At 39.3% G+C, this 20361-nt stretch overlaps 1 protein-coding gene across 4 annotated transcripts in view; it reads left to right on the forward strand.

Annotated features, from left to right (window-relative positions):
- The first annotated feature begins 5741 nt into the window (after window positions 1-5741).
- LOC131689417 (cofilin/actin-depolymerizing factor homolog) overlaps window positions 5742-20361 on the forward strand; it is a 41276-nt gene continuing 26656 nt past the window's right edge. The window contains exons 1-2 of one of the 4 annotated variants that reach the window (XM_058974489.1): window positions 5742-6005; window positions 6326-6373. In XM_058974489.1, the coding sequence (XP_058830472.1) occupies window positions 6371-6373 (3 nt within the window). In that variant the 5' untranslated portion in view covers window positions 5742-6005; window positions 6326-6370. Of the gene's footprint in view, window positions 6006-6090; window positions 6257-6325; window positions 6374-20361 lie in introns of those variants that run through there. The other 3 variants (XM_058974487.1, XM_058974488.1, XM_058974490.1) reach the window with 3 other exon arrangements.

Genomic DNA, 20361 nt, shown 5'->3' on the forward strand with positions numbered 1-20361 from the left:
ACGAAGTAATTGAAATGATGAGGTATTAGGCTGCTGAGTATGAGCTACCGAAAGCGGTGGCTCCTCGCAAGTAAGCCAGTTATCCATTCGCTTACCCGATTTACTCAAACATAGGAATTGATTCCTTCTTTCAAATATGAGCAGTTCATTGAATTTTCATGCCAAATGACACTCTTGCACGCAGGCTTGTGATCAACTTTTGAGCAAGACTATCCTGTTCGGCATAAAGTCTTTTGGCACAACATCTGACATAAGACATTATATAGTAGTTGGACATTTGACCTAACAGTCGTGTAGCATAAGCACATACAAACACACATAACACTATGATTAATTCATTGAAAATATCGATCGAAGGTTGGGGTGTTTCCGCCAAACACTACACGGTTCCAACCACTCATTTACAAATTAGTTAACCCTCATACCCCGGAACTTTTTTTACTAGTGGTCTATCCCGTATATTTGCGCATATATCAGTGGCGCCATATATGGATTATAATCGTAAATGCGATCACTGTCCCAACTAAAAATATATTCAAAATGACCACTAACATTGGCGAAGAATTGTTGTCGAGTATGATATCTGTTAGTCTGTGGTATAAGAACCATTTGGCATAAGTCACGAAAATATTTTCGAATATATTTTGGGTAGATCGTACATTTGCATAGGAAACATTTCCAATTCAAATGAAAGATAAACCTCGACAAACATATGATTACGCCGTTAAAGCCAACTGTCAAGATTCATTTTTAGCGGAAATTCCGGACAAACCATTACTCTCCAACCAAAGATGTTGGTAGTAAACAAAAGAGAAAGGTTTTCTCTTTCATTTAAAGCTGTGAACTGTGTGTGGCCTATAACGGTTTGTCAGGAATTTCCTTTCAAAGAGAATTTTGACAGTTGGATTTTACGCCGTAATCGTATGTTTGTAGAGAAATGCTCTAAAAACACACCAAACCGTTTGTCAAAATGAGCATTCATTTCGACTTTAATACAGATTCAAAGAATGTTCAAAAGAAGGAATCAGCACCTATGATTGAATAAACCGGTCAGAGGAAAATATCACAAATTTGCGTGCAAGAATTTTTTGGCATACAAAATCAAAAAAACTGCTCATGATTGAAAGAAGGAACCAATCCCTATGATCGAGTAAACCGGTTGTACGAGTGGATAACATGTTTGCTTGCGAGGGGCGGCCACATTCGGCGACATGTCCTCAGCAGCTGTACACCGCACTAGTTCCTTGAATTTGGTAATGCGCAAACCTTAGACTTCATCACAAAAAAACATTAACTTTTCTGGGGAATGGGGCATTCTGGGGTATGACTTTCTGGGGAATGGAGCATTCTGGATAATGGCTTTCTAGGGAGTGGTATATTCTGGGCAATGTTTTTCTGGGGAACGGTACATTCTGGGGGATGGAATTCTGGGGATTGGCTTTCTGGGAAATGGCTTTCTGGGGAATGGTATACAACCGTAATGTACTATATAACATTGAAAACTGGGAGGGGCTGGGAGCACCAGGGTATCATATAAATTGAGGACTAGACGAAGGAACGTGGAAAGCCAGCCTAAGTCACTTGAAGAAAACTTGTTTTCTTCAAAAGGTCTGATATGAGTTTGACGCACCATTCTCAAAACAAACCATCAGGTGGGTAAAGCAGGCATAGCGAAATTTTTTATCTTTTGACTAGAGTATTTTTGTTGGAAGGGACTCTTTCGTACAAGCGGGTGCGTGCAATAGCTTCTGCTTACGGACCCGCTCAAACCTTTTGATTTCCCTTCATTAACAGCAATAATGCGAAGGTTTCACAATAAACTATTTCGGGGCTACCGTAAGTCTACCCGCATCCATTGGAAAAACCTTGAGCTGATGGAGGCTTAAAATCACATCACATCACAGGTTCGCATCGAACACCGAACCCAAGCGAACGATGTGCAAACTTAGGTTTAAACATCGTGTCGGTACACCGTGTGCGCACATAAGAAAGGCACACACAAAACAGAATGAGTCAATGCTAGTGATGATGGGCGAGAGAAAGAGAAAACTAGTATCAAGAACCTGTGTGTACGAACACCGCGTATGCACATGGGGTTCGGTTGTGCAGACGAACATGTGCTCGTGTTTTGGTACGCATTAGCGCGTTCGAGTTTGCACACGAAATGATGGTGTATGATGAGCACAGAACTAGAGCGAACATGGTGTTCGATGTTCATTTGGAAAGACTGGTTTATATATGTGGTCGCACTCTTATAATTGTGACTTCAAGAAGCATCACTCCTAACACCCAACGTAATCGTAAGCCTCTTTTTTGTCGTTTTATCAGTGAGAGAATCGAAGCCCCGAGAACATTTGTATTTCAAATTACAAGTTAATTGAAACTAGAAAACAGTAACTAGCCGGGCCTCTGAAATCCCTTGCCTTTTTGTAGGTTAAAGCCGTAACTCTGGAAACGGATTCAAATTGACATAAAATTCAATAGCAGCAAAAAAATTCGGCATTCCACAATATCTAGTCGTTTCATGCATTTTGGAGATATTTGACATCGAAAGTACGATGCTTCGATTTCCGAAACTTCATGTGGTCCCATTAAGAAAAAAAAATTGTTCCGGCTTATGTGGGACTTTCATATGTGACCGGAGGGTTCGGTCTATATTTCCGGAACCACGAACCGTACGAAATTTTATAGACGTGTATGGCGATTATATACCTTCCATTTGAGACTAAGTTGTGAAGATCGTCCCAACCATCCCCGATAAACTGATATGAGTTTATTAATTTTTATAGGTGGCGATTCTTCCGGGGCACTTCCGGAACTGTTTATGTTGGTCAATGCGGTCGACGAAACTTCGGTTGGCCGTCAGTGACCTAGAACGGCTAATGCAAGTTGTTTGACACAAAGATATATGCATTTTAGCGAAATTTTTACCTTTTCGCCTTCATCGAGGTATCATTTTGAGTCGGAATTTGCTATGTGACCGCATGCCACAACCCGCAACACCGGAACCGTAAGTCGGATCAGAATTAAATTTAATAGCAGTTTACGGGGTAGTAAAAGCTTTCATTTAAGTTTGGTTTAATCGGTCTAGCCATCTCCGAAAAACCGATGTAATTATTATTCTTGGATACTTCCGCCTGGGCTTCCGGATCCGTCGATGGTGGTCAATGTGGCCAAAGAGACTTTGAATGACTTTTTGAAAAAATTTCACCTTTATACATTAATCGCAGTATCTGTTGAAATCGGGATTTTCTGCGTGATCGTACTCATCATCCTGTAATTCAGGAACTAGAGGTCCAATCCACACAAAATTCAATAGCAGCCGATGGCAACGTTATACCTTTCATTTAAGACTAAGTTTGTGATAATCGGTTCAGAAAATTCCGAGAAACCGATGTGGACAAATTATAACAAAATTTTCTATGTAACCGTACTCCTCAACTCGTAACTCCGGAACCGGAAATCAGAATTAAATGAAATTCAATAGCAGCCGATGGGAGCCTTGTACCTTCCATTCGTGACTAAGTTTGTGAAAATCGGTTCAGCCACCTCCGAGAAAACGATGTGGACATTTTGTTAATATATACATACACATACATACATACACACACAGATATTTTCCGATCTCGACGAACTGAGTCGAATGGTATATGATACTCGGCCCTCCGTTAGAAAGTCGTTTTTTGGAGCAATTGCATAACCTTTCTATATGAGAAAGGCAAAATCTGGAACTTTCGCTGAAATCGTGATTTTCGTGGCTGATTTGGTCATAGAAGGCTCGATCGTTTTTTCAAGACATGTTTGGGAATTTCGAACATGGTGACCAGTACTAAGAGCTTATCGAGTTGAATCGAAGCTTTTATACTTTTGTTGTGATCAGGATCTGATTTGATGATGGAGTTATGTTGGCTTTGCTCGACAATAGACTAGTCTCGGTTATTGCTGCGATAGTGGCAATAACGGAGTTAGTTCGTTGAGTGTGGAGCTTGGTGACTTCTTCTGATATAACAAGATATCGGGTTCAATTCCTGATCAATCCAGGATATTCCCGGAAAGGAATATCGCTAGATTACCTTGGCTTAATGGTAGGCAACTTTCAATGAAGGGGCCTGATGTGGATGATATAACTCGACTGGGCTCTGCACTGCCACTAGGCTCGTCACTTCTCGCCTTAGCAGATGGTAGTACCGATGTCTTGGTCAGACGGGAGGAGTCATACAGAGAATTATCAGAAATGAAAGCTATTGGGTCCAATTCCCGATTCTATCAAGCATCTTCCCGGAATGAAAATTTTCTTAATGGACCCTGGTTGTTGGCGGAATATTCGAAATGTATCTGGTTACGTTCTTTTGAAGGAGAGGCTATGTCTGCTAATTGAACCAGTTCGTTTTTTATTAACTGGTCTTGTCATGAGTTAAAATATTAATTATCTTCTAGATAAATCGCTCAGCTCACACCTTTGTGGGGGTATGAGGTGGGACCATCATCATTTAAGTTGCGCCGAACGTTTAGACACTAATATTCGACTCAAATAACAGAATTTTTTTGCCAATTGTTGATGTACTGCTGTGATTCGGATACATATTCGGAGCTCCCGGCAGTCAAAACATATTATCATGGCCCAGAATAAAGTAAGAAAGATACAACCAATAAATGAGTACTTACGGAAACATTGTATGAGCTGCTTATTTTTCTCCTTTTGTTCTATTTCCAGTATTCCCCCAATATCAAGTCGCGATTACTATCCCTCAATAACAAAAACGAACGGGATCTGCAAAACAATTTTCAACTTTCCAAATGACAGTTCATTTTCATGAATTCACCAAATTTCGGTAATTGAGCGTTAGTTTTACAATCCGTTCGTTAATTTTTTTTTCCGTATTCTAGAATAATCCGGTTTTTCCGTATGCACTTTTATTTACAGAATTTGGTAAAACAGATTGTATCTAACATACTGTTCGGTAATTTTTAACGAAACTTCTGTAAAATAACTCATGGTTACCGAAACATCTGCTATTTTTTTCTGTTTACCGAAATATTCCGTCAAAAAAATTACCGAACAGCGAAATCAAATCTGAGTGTGATACACTATTCGTCCAAGGTCACTCAAATTTGAGCGAGCAACAAAATCTCAAATTTGAGTTATTCTACATAAGTGCGTTTTCCATTTTGACATGTGAAGGCGGGTTAGTGAATATTGCTTGTGGCACTAAAAACTGGATTCTAACCGCACTGCGCACTTACCATTCTTCCATTAAATTCTTCTCATAGACCGGTTAGTTCGACTGGTCTGTCTATGAAAGTACCATCTCTATCACTTGAAATACATGTTTTTTGACAGCTCGCAGTTTTGAGATCACTCGCACTTTAAAAGTGCGGAGTTCAGGTTGGTGGGAAGTGCGCAATATCTTTCAAAAAGTTCAATCCCGCCGCTCTCACAGCGACCAGGGTTGCCATTATTTTTCAAACAATACCTGTCAGACCAACAAAATGTCTGGCAAAATCTGTCACTTAATAGCGACCTCAGTCATCGAAATTTATCAATCGATTTTGATAAATTTGTGAAAATATGCCCCAAATTTCTAGAATGTTTGTGCAAACACTTCTATAATTTAAAAATCTGGCAGAATGAGATGTTTGTCTTTTTGTCTGGAAGCAGCAAAAAACAAGCTGTTTCAGATAAATCTGACATAATGGCATCCCTGACCGTCACTCGATCCGAGCTCTCTCGTCAATTCAGTCATCCTCAGCCAGTCAGTTTTCGTGAGCCGACAGAACAAGTTCAGTTTTCAGACTCGTCCACTGGGATAGCGGTCCGCGCGTGTTTGCCTGTCTCTTCCCTCCCAAGGTTCGCCACAGGAAGAAAAAGGAAAAAAAACGTACGTCCAGCACACACAAACCTCGCGACAAGTATCCTCGCACACAGTCGGGTTAGTTTTTAGTCACACTTGAGTGGATTTGAAAAGTGTTGGTTGTATACGTACACGGGGAAGGAGGAAGAAAAAGTGAGCTTACGAACACCGCAAAGCACCTCGTCGGTCACAAACGGGCGGTTTGAAACTTTTTATGGATATTAGCTAATTCTTTGATAGTTCAAAAAGAATCAAAATTAATTAATGTTGATAGTGTTTATGAAAGTGTTATCAGTTGATCAGCCTTTTTGCGGCGAACTGCTATAGATACGGCTTTTTCCCCTTTTCCGTGTCACCCAATATCGTACTGAACAGTAACAGCCAGCGCCCCCTGACGAACCGCAGTGCGATTTTAACATAAAAGCTTAGAAACATTTTGAAGCTGAAGCCAGCATTTTCATTTTCTTTTGCAGTTTTTTTGGTGTTGCAAGTGAGAACCAGATAACGTTTGTGCAAAAATGGTATGTAGAGTTTTATGATTTTCATCTGTTATCTGAAAATTCTATTGAGTTTCCGGCTGCGTATACATCAATCATTCGCCTCATGTTTCCAAAACTGTGACTAGAAAAGTGGAGTTCACTTTTTCTACTGTCCACTTGCACGTATCGAACGCTGTGTAAACGAAAAAAATAGAAAAGATTAGCAATTTTCCGTGCGAAAAACCGCATGCCGGCAATAAATTTTATTTCGGCAGACGGTAAGAGGTAGGCGAAAAAAATTGCCGATCAGTTTTCTCTACTCCCCTACTTTGAACATGTGTGAGATTTGTGTGCCTTGGTGTGCGTTTGTTAGTTGAGTATGCAACGTAAGCACACATACCATCAGCCAAGTTGGAGTTTTGGAATGAGCATTCCACCGGGGGGTACACCGATGGTAGTGAATGATTTTTCCTTCGTTCTCGTAGCTCGCACGCGGATTATTCGTGAATTGAGTCATGCCATCGATAGAGTACAGCTTACTTTCTGAATGTAATATATTATTTACGAAAATGTAAATAGGGTGTTGAGCTCATTTGCGCCATGTTTCTATTATCGCCCTATCCATTTGAAGTCGTTGGTTAGAGCAGTGTCTGCCATCTTTGTTCAACGCATTGAGTCAAATGGTAGCGCAACAATAGGGGCACTCGATTCGAGTTTTCGTTGCGCTCAAACACGAAAATTTTACTGTTTTCAGCGCATTTGTGTTATTATATTGATTCTTATCAACGAAGCAAAGCGGTTGATGTAAATTTTTATGCATTCCGTTGATTGTAGGGCGAGAAATTAGCGAATTAGTGAGGCACCTTGCTTAGTATGGTGAAAATAGGCACTTTACCCTAGGTCTTTGGTTGACACTATCGGTCTTACTCTTATTTAACAATAGTCTTATCCACGATGACGTCATCAGTTTTAACTTTGACAGTAGCTGCGGGTGGAACTGTGTTCGATGTTTTTCTTCTTCTTGTGTTGTATTTATTTTTGTTTGAAAATTGACAATCACTGTTTGTTTACCAAACTGTATTTGGATAGTTGTTGTGATTTTTATTTAAAATGACTCATGACTGTGTAGTAGGTAACTGTAAGTCGACTGGAAAGACGTTGAAAGTTCGTTTGTGTTAATTCCTGCTGTAGGTAAAGCAGCGGAACTGTGATACTCATCGATTGGGTACTCTCACATAAGCTGTTTAGATTCTGAGAGCAACAATGTCCCTGAAAACATGAAAATGTACAATCTTCGTGTGGAAGATTGTAGTGATAGAAAAAAGCGGATTTCATGATAATGCAATACATGCCAGCTCTAAGAGCAGTACACATTATTATTGTGCTAGGGGCTTTTCCGGAGATCTGAAAAAATCATCGAACTAGAAAAAAGGTACATCGCTATGCATGAAAATCGCAACTCTCCACCAAATTATCAAAAAATTAGTTCAGACAGATTCCCGATGCGGTCAGCTGCATCCGGGCGCTTTTCTTCTTCATGTAAATAGTTGTACCTGTATGAAAATTTATAGTATATCCTTACAGTGGAAATATGAAAAGTAACTTTAGGTTTAGTGCCGATTTCTTCACCCACACTGAACTTTTAAAAATAATGCGTGGGTAAAGAAATCGGACCTTAGTTTATTTAGTCACTATTTTTGAGTAATTATTCTCTAGCATGAATCTGAGTATGTTTAATAAGATTTGTTTTCATTTCAGATGAAACACCAAATGTAGAGAATTCAAAACGGATCATTCCGAGTCCATTCCGATGAAAATCGCGAGTGTCGATTATTAAAACAACGATATCGTTTGCAATTGGCACGGTTGCAACAACGTGTTGAATTTCTAGAAACGATACTACGGTAATTAAAACGACGGTTTGATTGGCTGAAAAATGACTGACATTTGGAAATTTTCAACGTATTTACAATTTTGTAGAAAGTAGCCAAACCTTACTGTGTAATGACAAAGACTGAAGTCTTCGTAATGATATTGCAAAATCTTCTAAGTAACGTTTTATTTGATGAATATTACTCAGTGTGTGCTACAACAATTTCGAAGTATTTTTACCGAACAGTATTCGCAATGTACGAGTGCTTAAAGTATGCAATCGAAATCGTATCAAAAGATACAATCGATAATCATACGCCTCGATCGTTCAAATAACAGTATGGAGATAGAAAGATATTTATTATTGGCAGTTTCGAAATTAGTATAGAGAGACGGTAGAATCCTAAAGCTAGATCATCAAAGCGATCACAAACTTATGCAAACTACAACATTTCTAATCGGCCCAGCAGCAAGTGGAACGCTTATGTTCATCTGTTGCCGAATTTCTCGATATTCTCGAATGCAGCTGATATAGTTCTTGCTGACAAAGGATTTTATATCCCCAATATAATCACATCATAAGAAACTACTTCCTTAGTAAAGGGACTAAATTAAATCCGTTAAATATTGATAGAGGTGAACGAATCACGTCGCTTAGAGATCACGTGAATAATTGGAGTTCTGAAATTCAAATTTACTTCTAGGAACAATTCGACTCTTGGAGATGGAATTAATGCCGTTGATTTGGTTGTATGTTTGGCTTGTATTTTAGGTTTTTTTTATTCCTTGAACATTACCATCGCAATAAAGCGTCGAAGACTTCTAATGGGATTTTTGATTGATGTGCACCGGTGTAGTGGAGTGCACTGGTTTTGCACTTTCTAGCAGAAGTGTCAATGGAACATACCCAGTTTTCTACACTTCTGCTAGAAAGTGCAAAAATGGTGCAAACCCAGTGCACTCTATTACACCAGTGTCAATCAATCGAAAATCCCATAAGTGTAGCAAGTACGTTTCGATAACAACCCAGTAAAGTTTAGCCGGAATCCTACCTGTTTCTAACTCGCACTCCGGCTCCAGTGTCCCTGGTGCCGGAATACTATTTAGAACCAGGTTCATTTTTCGGTACAAATTACTGGGAAATACTATGAAGCTCCAGATCAAACCATTCAGCAGTTTATTCGGAATCCTAAATGGATTCAGTATGGCATCCAGCTCAAATGCAACAATCAACTCCAAAACTGGGATAAATCCTCAAGAAAATACATGAAATGTTTATTGCCAGCTGGTAGGGCAATTCAGAGGTTCTTTTTTCACTATCCAGAAAACCTTGACTTACTGGACACAACTTTCCGGAGACACTATCTTCCAAAATGTTCAGTCTCGCATCAAATCAAACCATTTTAACCCGTAAGGTTTAGATTATTGCAATGTAGCTGAAAACCATACAGAACCCATTCAGGATTCCGATCACCGGGTGCCATTGAACTTTGAACCCATTGAACGATAAGTGACATTTATAACTAATTTTTTTCAAATCCGTCTGTCCGTCGACTATGCATGCAAATTTGCCAAGGAGCAGATTATAGCATTCAAATGGGAGCAAGCAACACCATGGCAGTTTGAGGTCGGGATATTTTCTCGTTCATCCGCATTGAATAGATCGCTTGAACAAAGAATTTTCGAATGTTTTCTATAACTATAGAACTAGCAAGTGAAACTATTTTATTGGTTAAATTTACTTTTCCCACAACCACCTATTTTCCTCTACTATCATGTCTTCGACTGTATGTACAAACCAGTTTAATTTTTATTGTAGCGATCCAAACTACGTTTTTTATTATATTGTTAGTATACGACGAAAGTTCATTAAAAAGTCAACAACAAGTCAGTCGTCACAGATATTGATAGCTCGCATAGTCGAAATACAACATAGTATGGATCAATGTTTCTAATAACTTTTGTTTTATTGATGTACCATGATGTATCAATCGATAAATAAACTTCTGGTTAGCTATTGTTAGATTTTACACATCGGAGGACAAAGAACCGTAATATTAATTTCACCCACAAATAACAAAATGCTCTAAATAAAAACTCTGACCAAAGCTACTCTTCGTTGAATTGATATTCAGTGCAAACTAGCAGATTGTCGTATTTAATAAGATTACAAAATTTTATTAAATTACGAAAAATTACTACAAATCGTATTAACCAAATGTAAACAATCGAACAAAACGTTGGTCGCAGTGTAAAATGTACGCAACAAGCAAAAACAACAGCTGTCATTCCACCCTCAGCAAACGTCAAAACGGCCTAGAAGTTGAAATCGTGGATTGGACTATGGAGTAATCCCGCTGGGTGCTCCAGTTCATCCAGAACAAGTATAGCGGGCAAGGTTATTGAATGGAAACTTGAATTACTAGTCTCGAGATTTGCGCAATGTCATATAATGGATTGATTGCTTCAACTTTCCCATACTGCTCGAACATACTCATGAATATTGCGAACCATCGCAATCCACACATTTTCAACCGGGTTGAGGTTCGGAGCAAACATCACTCGCGGCAACCGATCAAACCAACCAGAAGTCATTTGGCTAATGATTCAGATAGGGTTACTGGTCCCTAATTCACCCCAGCTCCTCTATTCATCCCACCCATTTGAACACATTAGTTAGAGCAGTATCTGCTATCTCTATTCAACGCATTAGCTCAAACGGTAGGACGAATAAGGGCACGTTGTGCACGACTTTTTACTTCGCACAAACCCGAGCATTTTACATTTTCCAAGCAAAAATTTTAGCTGAACTGCTTCTTAGGAATGTAGCAAAGATGATGATACCTATTTAAGCGCAATCGAGTTACTCTAAGTCGAGTTATCAACGAAATAGTGTGACGTTCTAACTAATGAGATGAATAAGGGCTACACCATGTACATTGATACCTGTGTTGCGCAAAAGTGTGCATATTTTTTAAAAGTAGGTTAAAAGTACACATTTGCGTCAAACCGTTAGGAATACTTCTGTGCAGTTATTGATTATACCCAATGGGATAAGTGCACCAATGATTCCCAGGTAATTCGAAGTAAACATGCACTTTTATTACACTTTTAATGAGTGTGTGCATTTGAATGTCAGTCCAAATTGATTTGAAATTCACACTACTTAAAAAATAGTCATCTAGTTCTTTGTAAGTAAGGCTGGCTCAGGAAAGATCAATCTTGGATCGTTCTGAGCAATCTAATAACGAAAATATTTATTTCAAGTCAGTTGTAGACCGGTTTGTTACAAGTTGAGATACGTTAATGAGCAGCGAAATAAAACCGGCTTACCCTCGGTGGGGAATTCGAGGATGATTCGTAAAGTATTTGCAAAATGTTCGCCATTAAATTTTCCATCATTTACTGTCGCCGAAACCTTATCGGCAGACCAAATTGCCACCGCTACCAGTTGTGTACCTCGACTTGAACGTTCATCGTCTGACCTTCAAGTGAGCAATTTAAAATTATCTCAGCTGCATCCAAGCTAAAATCATCGTTTTCTCCTGGTTCGGAAGCTATTCCGCATGTGCTCTGGAAAAATACATTTCCGGCCTAGCTGAATTACTTAGCCGATTATTACAAATGTTCGCTTTTGTTTTTGAAGTTCATAAGAAAAGCGACAAGAACGTCGAAAAATATCGTGGGATTTCCGCACTATACGCGCTGTCTTTAAACTATTCAAGTTAGTAGTGATAGAACTTGATTCATGACTAGCCGATCGACTATGACGAATCTATTGTCGTTTACTTCCTTCATTTCTAAAGGATTCGATGATGATTTACAACCCGATGCAAATTACATCGATCTGTCCGCCGATTTTGACAACATGAACATCTGCAAATTTCCAATTCGGGAGGAACATGTGAAAAGGGCATATGAACAAAATATAAACAAATGAGCTTTTTATATATCCTACAACTACCATTAAGACTCAATAGAACAGTGACACTATATTCAAAAAACCAATTATAACTCCTAAAATTTCATGATTTGCAAAAGGGCACAAGAAAAACCAATGCCAAATGGTAGTGAAGTGATGATAGGCCATTATTTATGGGGGACATAACATCAGCTCAAAGCGAATGCCGTTGATATACCCTTTGCCGCAATATTTCAGATTATTTTTTTTAAATTGTCGCTTGTAGCGAATCGGTGTTCATAAACGGAGTGTATTTGGATCATGGATAAGCTTTCAATAAAAAAGTTTTTCTAACAACTTTTGACATATTTTTATAATTCATACTATTTGCTGTAAAAAATACAATTTTCTTTTTGAATATGATTTTAAACGCTATTTTAAATCAAAAAATTTCTGAAATGTAGTAGTTCTAGAGATATTTCAAATTTTGCCTTAAAAACACAATTCTTTTGTTTTCTTACGACCTTTTCAGAAGCTATTCGCGTTTCTAAATCAACAATAATAAGTTTTTCAAAAGGCCCATCACATTTCCTGTAACTTTCTCTTTGACATCAAGGTGATATTGTAAACCATTTGAAAGCTATACGAAAACAACCAAAATATGATCGCGCTATTCAGTTTAATCCAGAGGCGACGCGTCGGTACGTTCAACCTGTTCATTGAACAGGTAAGCAAAATCTGACGATCCGAATTTTCAGTTAAAATAAATAAACAGCAGCAGCGCGCAAATTAATTTAAATGATAGTAACAATCTTCAAACCTTGAAGCTCAACAATTTGATCCGAACGATAATCCAACCTAGCATACCGAGCGGATAAATTTCAAAAAAAATTCTATCTTCTCTTCACCGGTTCAACCTCAAACATGTACGCATCTCGTACTCTCACCGCATGCTCTGGATAGAACAACTGCATGAGCGACGGCTGGAACAGCAGCGTGAGTGTCATGGGCGCCGGCTTTTTGTATTTCCTTTTGCACCGGTTCAAGTCAAATATTGAACAACTACATTGGTGCGATATTCATATGGGCGTCAGAGTTGTGTGCAAACGAGAGCGATTTATAACTTTTGAGCGCGTGTCGCCGTGCCGTGCGTTCATAACAGTCGGTCGAACGCTTGTTTTTTTGGTAGCCTGAACAAATGTTGCTGTACTTGGGGCATATTGGTTTATGGCGCGTATGTATTCCGTTGGTTTAACGATAATAATGAACCATCTACGTTTGCTTCAAAGAAATCTTTTGCTCTTTGAATTAACATGTTGATAACTTGTCTACTGAGAGTGTAAAATGGACATAAATTCAAATCAGGGGTTGTTCGAATGATTTGTAAATATTGTATTAATGAACGGATTGATGTTGAATATCTCATGCCTACGATATTTTACGAGAAAAATATTTTTCCGGGTTTCAATATACATGATTGTTTTGCTTAAATTTCAGTTCGAAAATCTTTTTAAATTCTTCGCATCTCGGATATGTTACTTTTTACTCTTTTAAGCATTCTACCTGATGATTGTTTAACAATTTACCGGTGGATTTTGACAACAAATTTGTTTTGCTCAGCTCTTGCGAACAGAAAAACCTGTCGACTAACATCTTTCATTGGCGCTATGATGTTGGATGGAATCGACGATTTTGTCGGACGTCGAATCCACCCGAGTAACGTCAGAAGAGATAATTGCAAAATAATCAGCTGATCTAAAAATGTCCCATGGAGTCGAATTAGTTTTAGAGATGACTGTGACGTTTTGAGGGCTTTTGTGGTATATTGAGCAGGTTGACGGTGGAACCACGCGTCGCCTCTGGTTTAATCATAAGACCCTATGGTTGAATAGTATTTTGATTGTTTTCGTATAGCTTTCAAATGGTTTACAATATCACCTTGATGTCAAAGAGAAAGTTACAGGAAATGTCATGGGCCTTTTGAAAAAGGTTTTATTGTTGACTTAGAAACGCGAATAACTTCTGAAAAGGTCGTAATAAAACAAAAGAATTATGTTAAAACAAAATTTGCAATATCTCGAGAACTACTACATTTCAGAAATTTTTTGTTATTAGCCTTTTGATTTTAAATAGAATATATTCAAAAAGAAAATTGTATTTTTGACTGCAAATAGTATGAATTATAAAAATATGTCAAAAGTTGTTTGGAATTTTTTTATTGAATGCTTCTCCATGATGCAAATACACTGAAAAAGTTTTTTTGACGTAGGACTTACGTCTTTCTTTACTATACTGGGTGTCATTTCAAAATTTTCAAAGCGGATGCGTTACGTACACTTTGAACCTTAATAACTTTTCTCCTACTAAAGGAATTACTAATATTGTTTCATAAATCGAAAGGAAAACGTTCAACGCTTGCTATTGATACCTTGTTTGCTATGTAAAACTTGTTTAAAAAGTTCAAAAACTACTTTTAATGCGAATCAACATTAATGCTAGAACCTATAAATATGGGTGTCACAGTTTTTCTTAAAGCCAGACATGTCTAAGCCACAGAGCAGAACACACGTACGTGTGCTGCTCAACGAGAAGCTGCATTTGGACTATCAACCAAATCATAGCTACTGCCTTATTGCTGCCAACCAAGAACTGTCGTCGCCCTGCGTGAAATTCATCGCTCTCAGAAGTGGACAGAGTTACTAATTCACAAGCTGCTCTTCCAGTGCCTGGTCCGTGAGATTGCACAGCATTTCAAAACCGATCTACTCTTCCGGAGCTCGGCCGTAATGGCCCTCTAAGAAGCCAGCGAGGCCTGCCTGGTTAGTTTGTTAGAAGATACCAATCTGTGCGCTATCCATACCAAGCGAATAATCATCATGCCGAGCGGGAAACGGCGAAATAATATTCACAACAAACGGTTCTAATTAGGACCACAAAATCGTTCTCAGAAGAATTACAATTGAAATTTCCATTTCGTGCTTTGGAAAATAACTTCCCTCTTATCGGGTTAGTTATTTTCTATAATAATATCCGAAAAATGTACGATAAAACTAATAAACTGACCAATTGGACGGAAACAAGAAAATACCTACAAAAATTTGAGTCAGAAAAGTGACATTGACGGAAAAATGCTTCGATCGTGTCTAAGTGTTTGGCAGCTGAAGTTGCCGATTTGTTTTCCAACGTCAATTATTTGCGCTGTGCTGAACGGAACAAACAGATATTTGCGCGATTCGTTGGAAAATAATCAAAACAATTGTGTAGTAGATTCCGTAGATTTTACCGTAAATTTTGATAGATTTTGTAAAAGCATTAATTAGCCTGCTTTGATTGGTGTTTTTTGCAAATTTTTCAAGAACATTAGTGAATGTGGCAACCCTGCTACTAAGCGAAAGCCACACCAAAAAGAATGATGAAAATATTTCCATTTGTCGCACAAAAGGATGGACTTCCATTTGCACTAAGAAGTTTATAAAAGAGATCGCATTGCGATATACAATGCTCATTCGATGTGAGCTGCGAAAGGGGAATGTTCGTGTATGTACGCAGCAGAAGCGAATTCGGTCAAGGTTCGAGTTGTTAGAAAGGATTCTCGTCTGGTATCACCAAAAATAGTTATCTGAAAACCGTTCTTATTAGGATGAAAACATAATAGAGAAAGAATTGAATTAGAAAGTTCCACTTAATAACTTGGATTGAGTTTGCCCCTGTTAATTCTTCTGCACATGTACCAGTGATTCATATAAGCAAATGTTTATCAAATTAATCTACAAACCCGAAGGTTTTTGCAAGTCCTAGAAAATCAGTGAATGTGGCAATCTCATTCGACATGAAATTTCCAGTAAACATTCATTCAAAATTGGCATTGGCTCAAATTATCCATGAATGTCATATGATATGCCCAAGTTTAGTCCTACGTCAACACCGCGGTTATGTCCCGGACATTACCCACTCCTAGTTTTACGTCTTTAAAACGATAAACATTAGATTTTTCACATTTTATAATTGGGTAACGCGAATAACTTTTAAAAAGAGCATAATCGCACGAATTAACTGTTTTTGTTGGAAAAAAAATCCAAATATCTCGAAAACTCCCTCCCCAAGGTTTAGGGGTTTGACGGTATTGCAAACATCTTCAAGCATATTGCGTGCATCAGTCCTACAGAACCTCTGACAGACAATTGCTTTAAGATGGTTATTGCATTACGCCTCGATAGTGGTGCATCGAGGAGACCGAGAGGGCTATGCGCCTTTTTTATGTTCTATGCTTCTTCATACTCTGCACCTGCGCATACCGACGCTAAACCACTGGTCTGTGCGCGATGGCGTGGCCGACTGGCGGGTCGACGTGGATTGACTTTTGCTGTCTGCCGTGTTTGCAAATATTGTTCTATTAGCGGTATTCGTGGACGGGGCTCACAGTGGGAGTCATTGTGTGTCCATTTATCGGTCGACTTCGTCATCGTGCATATACCAATTAAATTATTTTAATAACTAAATTAATTTAATAAAGTAGAATAAGTAGAAACCTATTAGTAAAAGCTTTGTAATAATCGTAGTTTTTCGTACTAGTGCACAATTGTTATGTGCTAGTCGTATGTCTATCTATGTATGTATTCGTCTGAGTATTTGTGACAATTTAATCAGGGAATGGATGCAGAACTTGCGTATATGATAGAATAATTGCTAACACTTCTGGTGATCAATTTGAGCATTTGGTTCTATTCATTCGGGAAAGTCGGGTTGGATAAATTAGTGTACAATGAATTTACCGACGCACGTGAGTCATCCATTCCCGGCCAGCATAGCATGATTAAAGTCTAACAGCCTGCTATTGTCGTTAATGATAAATATACAACATTTGCTGCATTTAGACGAGTTGGATTGCATGTTACATGTGTTTTTCTATTCTACTTCATTAGTCTGTTTCTTTTGTACATCTTGCTTGCAGTTTGCTTTTCTATTATTTATGTATACCAAAATAGTATTGTTCAATTTATACACTTCTAATCAAGCTCTTTGCGTCTTTTTTTCTTTATTCGGCATGTTATGATTCCTTTTATTAGTATATCTCTACTATAAGCTATCTATACTCATATAGGTACAAACGCTCGTGGCCTTCGCGATAACACAAACCTGGCCACAAACACGACCATGCAATTGCAATAATCCACACATACCTACGCCCGCGATTTCGTCTGCATGAAAAACCCCCGGTAGTTAAGTAAAGTAGCATCTTTAAACTTCCAAACGCGGTCTCAAACAGTAACCCAACACTCGCGCGATCATGAAACGGTCACGTCCGGAAGTCTTACCTCGGTCCTTGCAGTCTGGACTACTGTCTTCAGTTGAACCATTCAAAAAAGTTTCGCCCATTTTCACAAAACAACACGTTCCATAGTGACATGACCTGGAACTCCAGTGATATGGGGAAACGGACTACCATCTGTACCATACACTAAAAATTAAGCATCAGATTCACGGTCCGCGCGCGATCAAACAAGAATACAGGCTACATCATCATAAAATCGAAATTATACACGCGAAGTCATATACACGTGACAAACACGTTAATATACAAACGAGCCCTTTCACGACCATCCACGGCACCTACACCCACGATCTCGTGAACATGATAACATCCCGGTGATAAAGTGAATGTCTCAGCTCCTATAAATTTTCAAACGCGGTCTCAAGCGTGAACCTAAAAACTCCCGCGGTCGCACGATCATGAGTCGGTCACTTCCGGATGTTTCTATCCTTGATATCAGCAGACTAGGTTCATGAATTCAATTGGTTCAATTAAAAAAGAAAGCTCTCATATCCACTTGACACCACGTTACATGGCGACATGACCGAGGACTCTAGTGATATGGGGTAACTTACTCCCTGTCAGAATGTGAATTGTACACCGAAAACTATCAGAATGAAGGTCCGCGTGACCATCTAAGAATGCACGCGTATATAGGAATGGCACAGGGTTACAAAATCCAGTCTTGTACACGCGAAGTCACATGAACGCGAGCACACGTGACAAACGCGTTAACATACGAACGCTTAAGCCCTTCGCGATTAACAACGCATTCCTAAGTTCGCGATCGCACAAACTTAATAACACGCCGGTAATAAGGAGAACGTTTTAGCACTTACGAAGTTTCAAACGCTGTCTCAAACGCGAACCTTCAAACGTCCGTTTTCGCGCGCTCATGAATCGGTCAAGTCCGGAAACCATTACTCTCTGTCCTAATAACTCATATCCACTAGACAACACGTTCCATGGCGGCATCACCGGGAACTCCAGTGATATGGAAGATCTCATTCCCTTGTAGCATTTTAGCCGTACACCAAAAATAATGTATTAGATCCGCGCGAATATCCAGGAGCACGCGAATATGCGAAAGGCACACGCTTATAAAATAGAATTTATACACGCGAAGTTACATACACGTTAGCACACGCGACATACAAACGCACACGCGATCGAACATGTTAACGCACAAATGCTCGAGCTCTTCGTGATGATACACGCGATCGCGAGTCCCTACGCTCGCATATACCTGAACCGTACAAAGAATATCACATTCAGAATCACGGCCCGCTACAATTGGCCTAAAGCAGTGTTTTAGTGGGCGACATTGCCTGTCTCGTCTACAAATTGTAGTATGTGATTCTGACAGGGAGCCCTTCCGAGAACCTAGCTCTACAGCTCCAGTAGGACAACTGTCGAAAAAAAAATTATATTTGTCGAGAATTGACCCAGTTCCAATCATCTAATACAACGAATGTTATTAACGAACAAAATTTTTAATTTCGGCTCCCTTCGAAAAATTTGAACGGGCTCCAGACTCCTATGCTGCCGTACTACGCATAAAGGTCCTATGTGTATAGAAAATCCCATAGACATTTATGCCCATAGCGGCAGTATATTGAACAAAAAAACTGCTTTTAATCATCGTCATATTGAAAGTGTGTTGACACTTTCTCGAAAAATTACATCGATTCGCCCCTCCATGGCTCGACGGTTGTTTTACCGTAAAAATAGATAGCAAGAAACGATGCTACAGCTATGGTTCTACCAATACAGGGCCGGCAACACAACGTACGATTGAGTACGCCGCTAGTAGTACCACATTACCGATGGTAATAAATTGACTGACGGGTATAATGAATGTCGAATGCAATGGACAGACAGCCACGGAAGAAAAGATATAAGCGAAAGCGAGAAGATACTGATTTCGGTCGGGGCCGTGTGCGGCCATTGCTATTTTCCTCTCCCCTTTTTGGTGCTGACTATAACCACCCACTTGTGTAAGTTTTATTCCTTCCGAGTTTGTCGGAATCATACGAAGCGGGCACCTACTGGATATAGGAACTCCCAGACCCGATTTACCCGACCGTCTGTACCGCGTGCGATCACGATCACCCCGAGCGTTTCTGTTGAAAATAGAAAAGCCTCCCACATGGTCGGACAAAATCCCTGGAATTGGTGCGAATTAGAATGAAACATTGTACCGTAAAAATAATCGGTCCATTTTTGGGGCTTGGATTTCTCCGATTCCGCAATAAACAAATACAACGGTATATTATTGGAAAAAAAAACTCCACCCTTGTCATCAGTTTTCGATCATTGCTGCGCTGGCATAGGAAACTTCCAGTCAAGCCGTATCGCAGAAAAACCCGACTCTGTTTCCAGGTTTTCCGATGATTTGCCATAACTACCTGCCCTGATTATCCTTTGGCAATGTCAATAATAATCTTGCGTGTTGTGCAGCTGCATCATTTGCCGGTTTGCGGCTACCACGGCAGTGTAAGGAATTACCATATATGGTCAAAGTAGAAAAAGAGATACGTTTTCGTGAATTCAATTACTCATACCCTCACTCCGGTGGACAGTTTGTGTGCCGCGCGGTACCGCCACTGTCCCTGTGTTTGTACGATCGCAGACGAAGTCGGCGGCACGGCGACGGATTCAAAGCCCTCAAACTGATGAAAATTGACAGACGGATGAGAGTGTAGTTGTGCCGCTGCGCACCACACGGTCAAATGGTATGTAGGCATGCATTGCTGCTGATACGGCAAAAGCCGGCTTTCCTCCAGCATGCACTGTACTGGATGTTGGTAAGTGCAATGAAAAATATCGAAAATGAAAGGAAACGTAAGGTTCGAAACAAAGAAATTTGATTATCGTACTCGGATGTGATAAGGTAAATGAATCGTTTTATTATTGTTAAAACGGCGAGACCACGAAAAACAGATG

The sequence above is a fragment of the Topomyia yanbarensis genome, chromosome 3 (assembly GCF_030247195.1).
Source record: "Topomyia yanbarensis strain Yona2022 chromosome 3, ASM3024719v1, whole genome shotgun sequence".
NCBI lineage: Eukaryota > Metazoa > Arthropoda > Insecta > Diptera > Culicidae > Topomyia > Topomyia yanbarensis.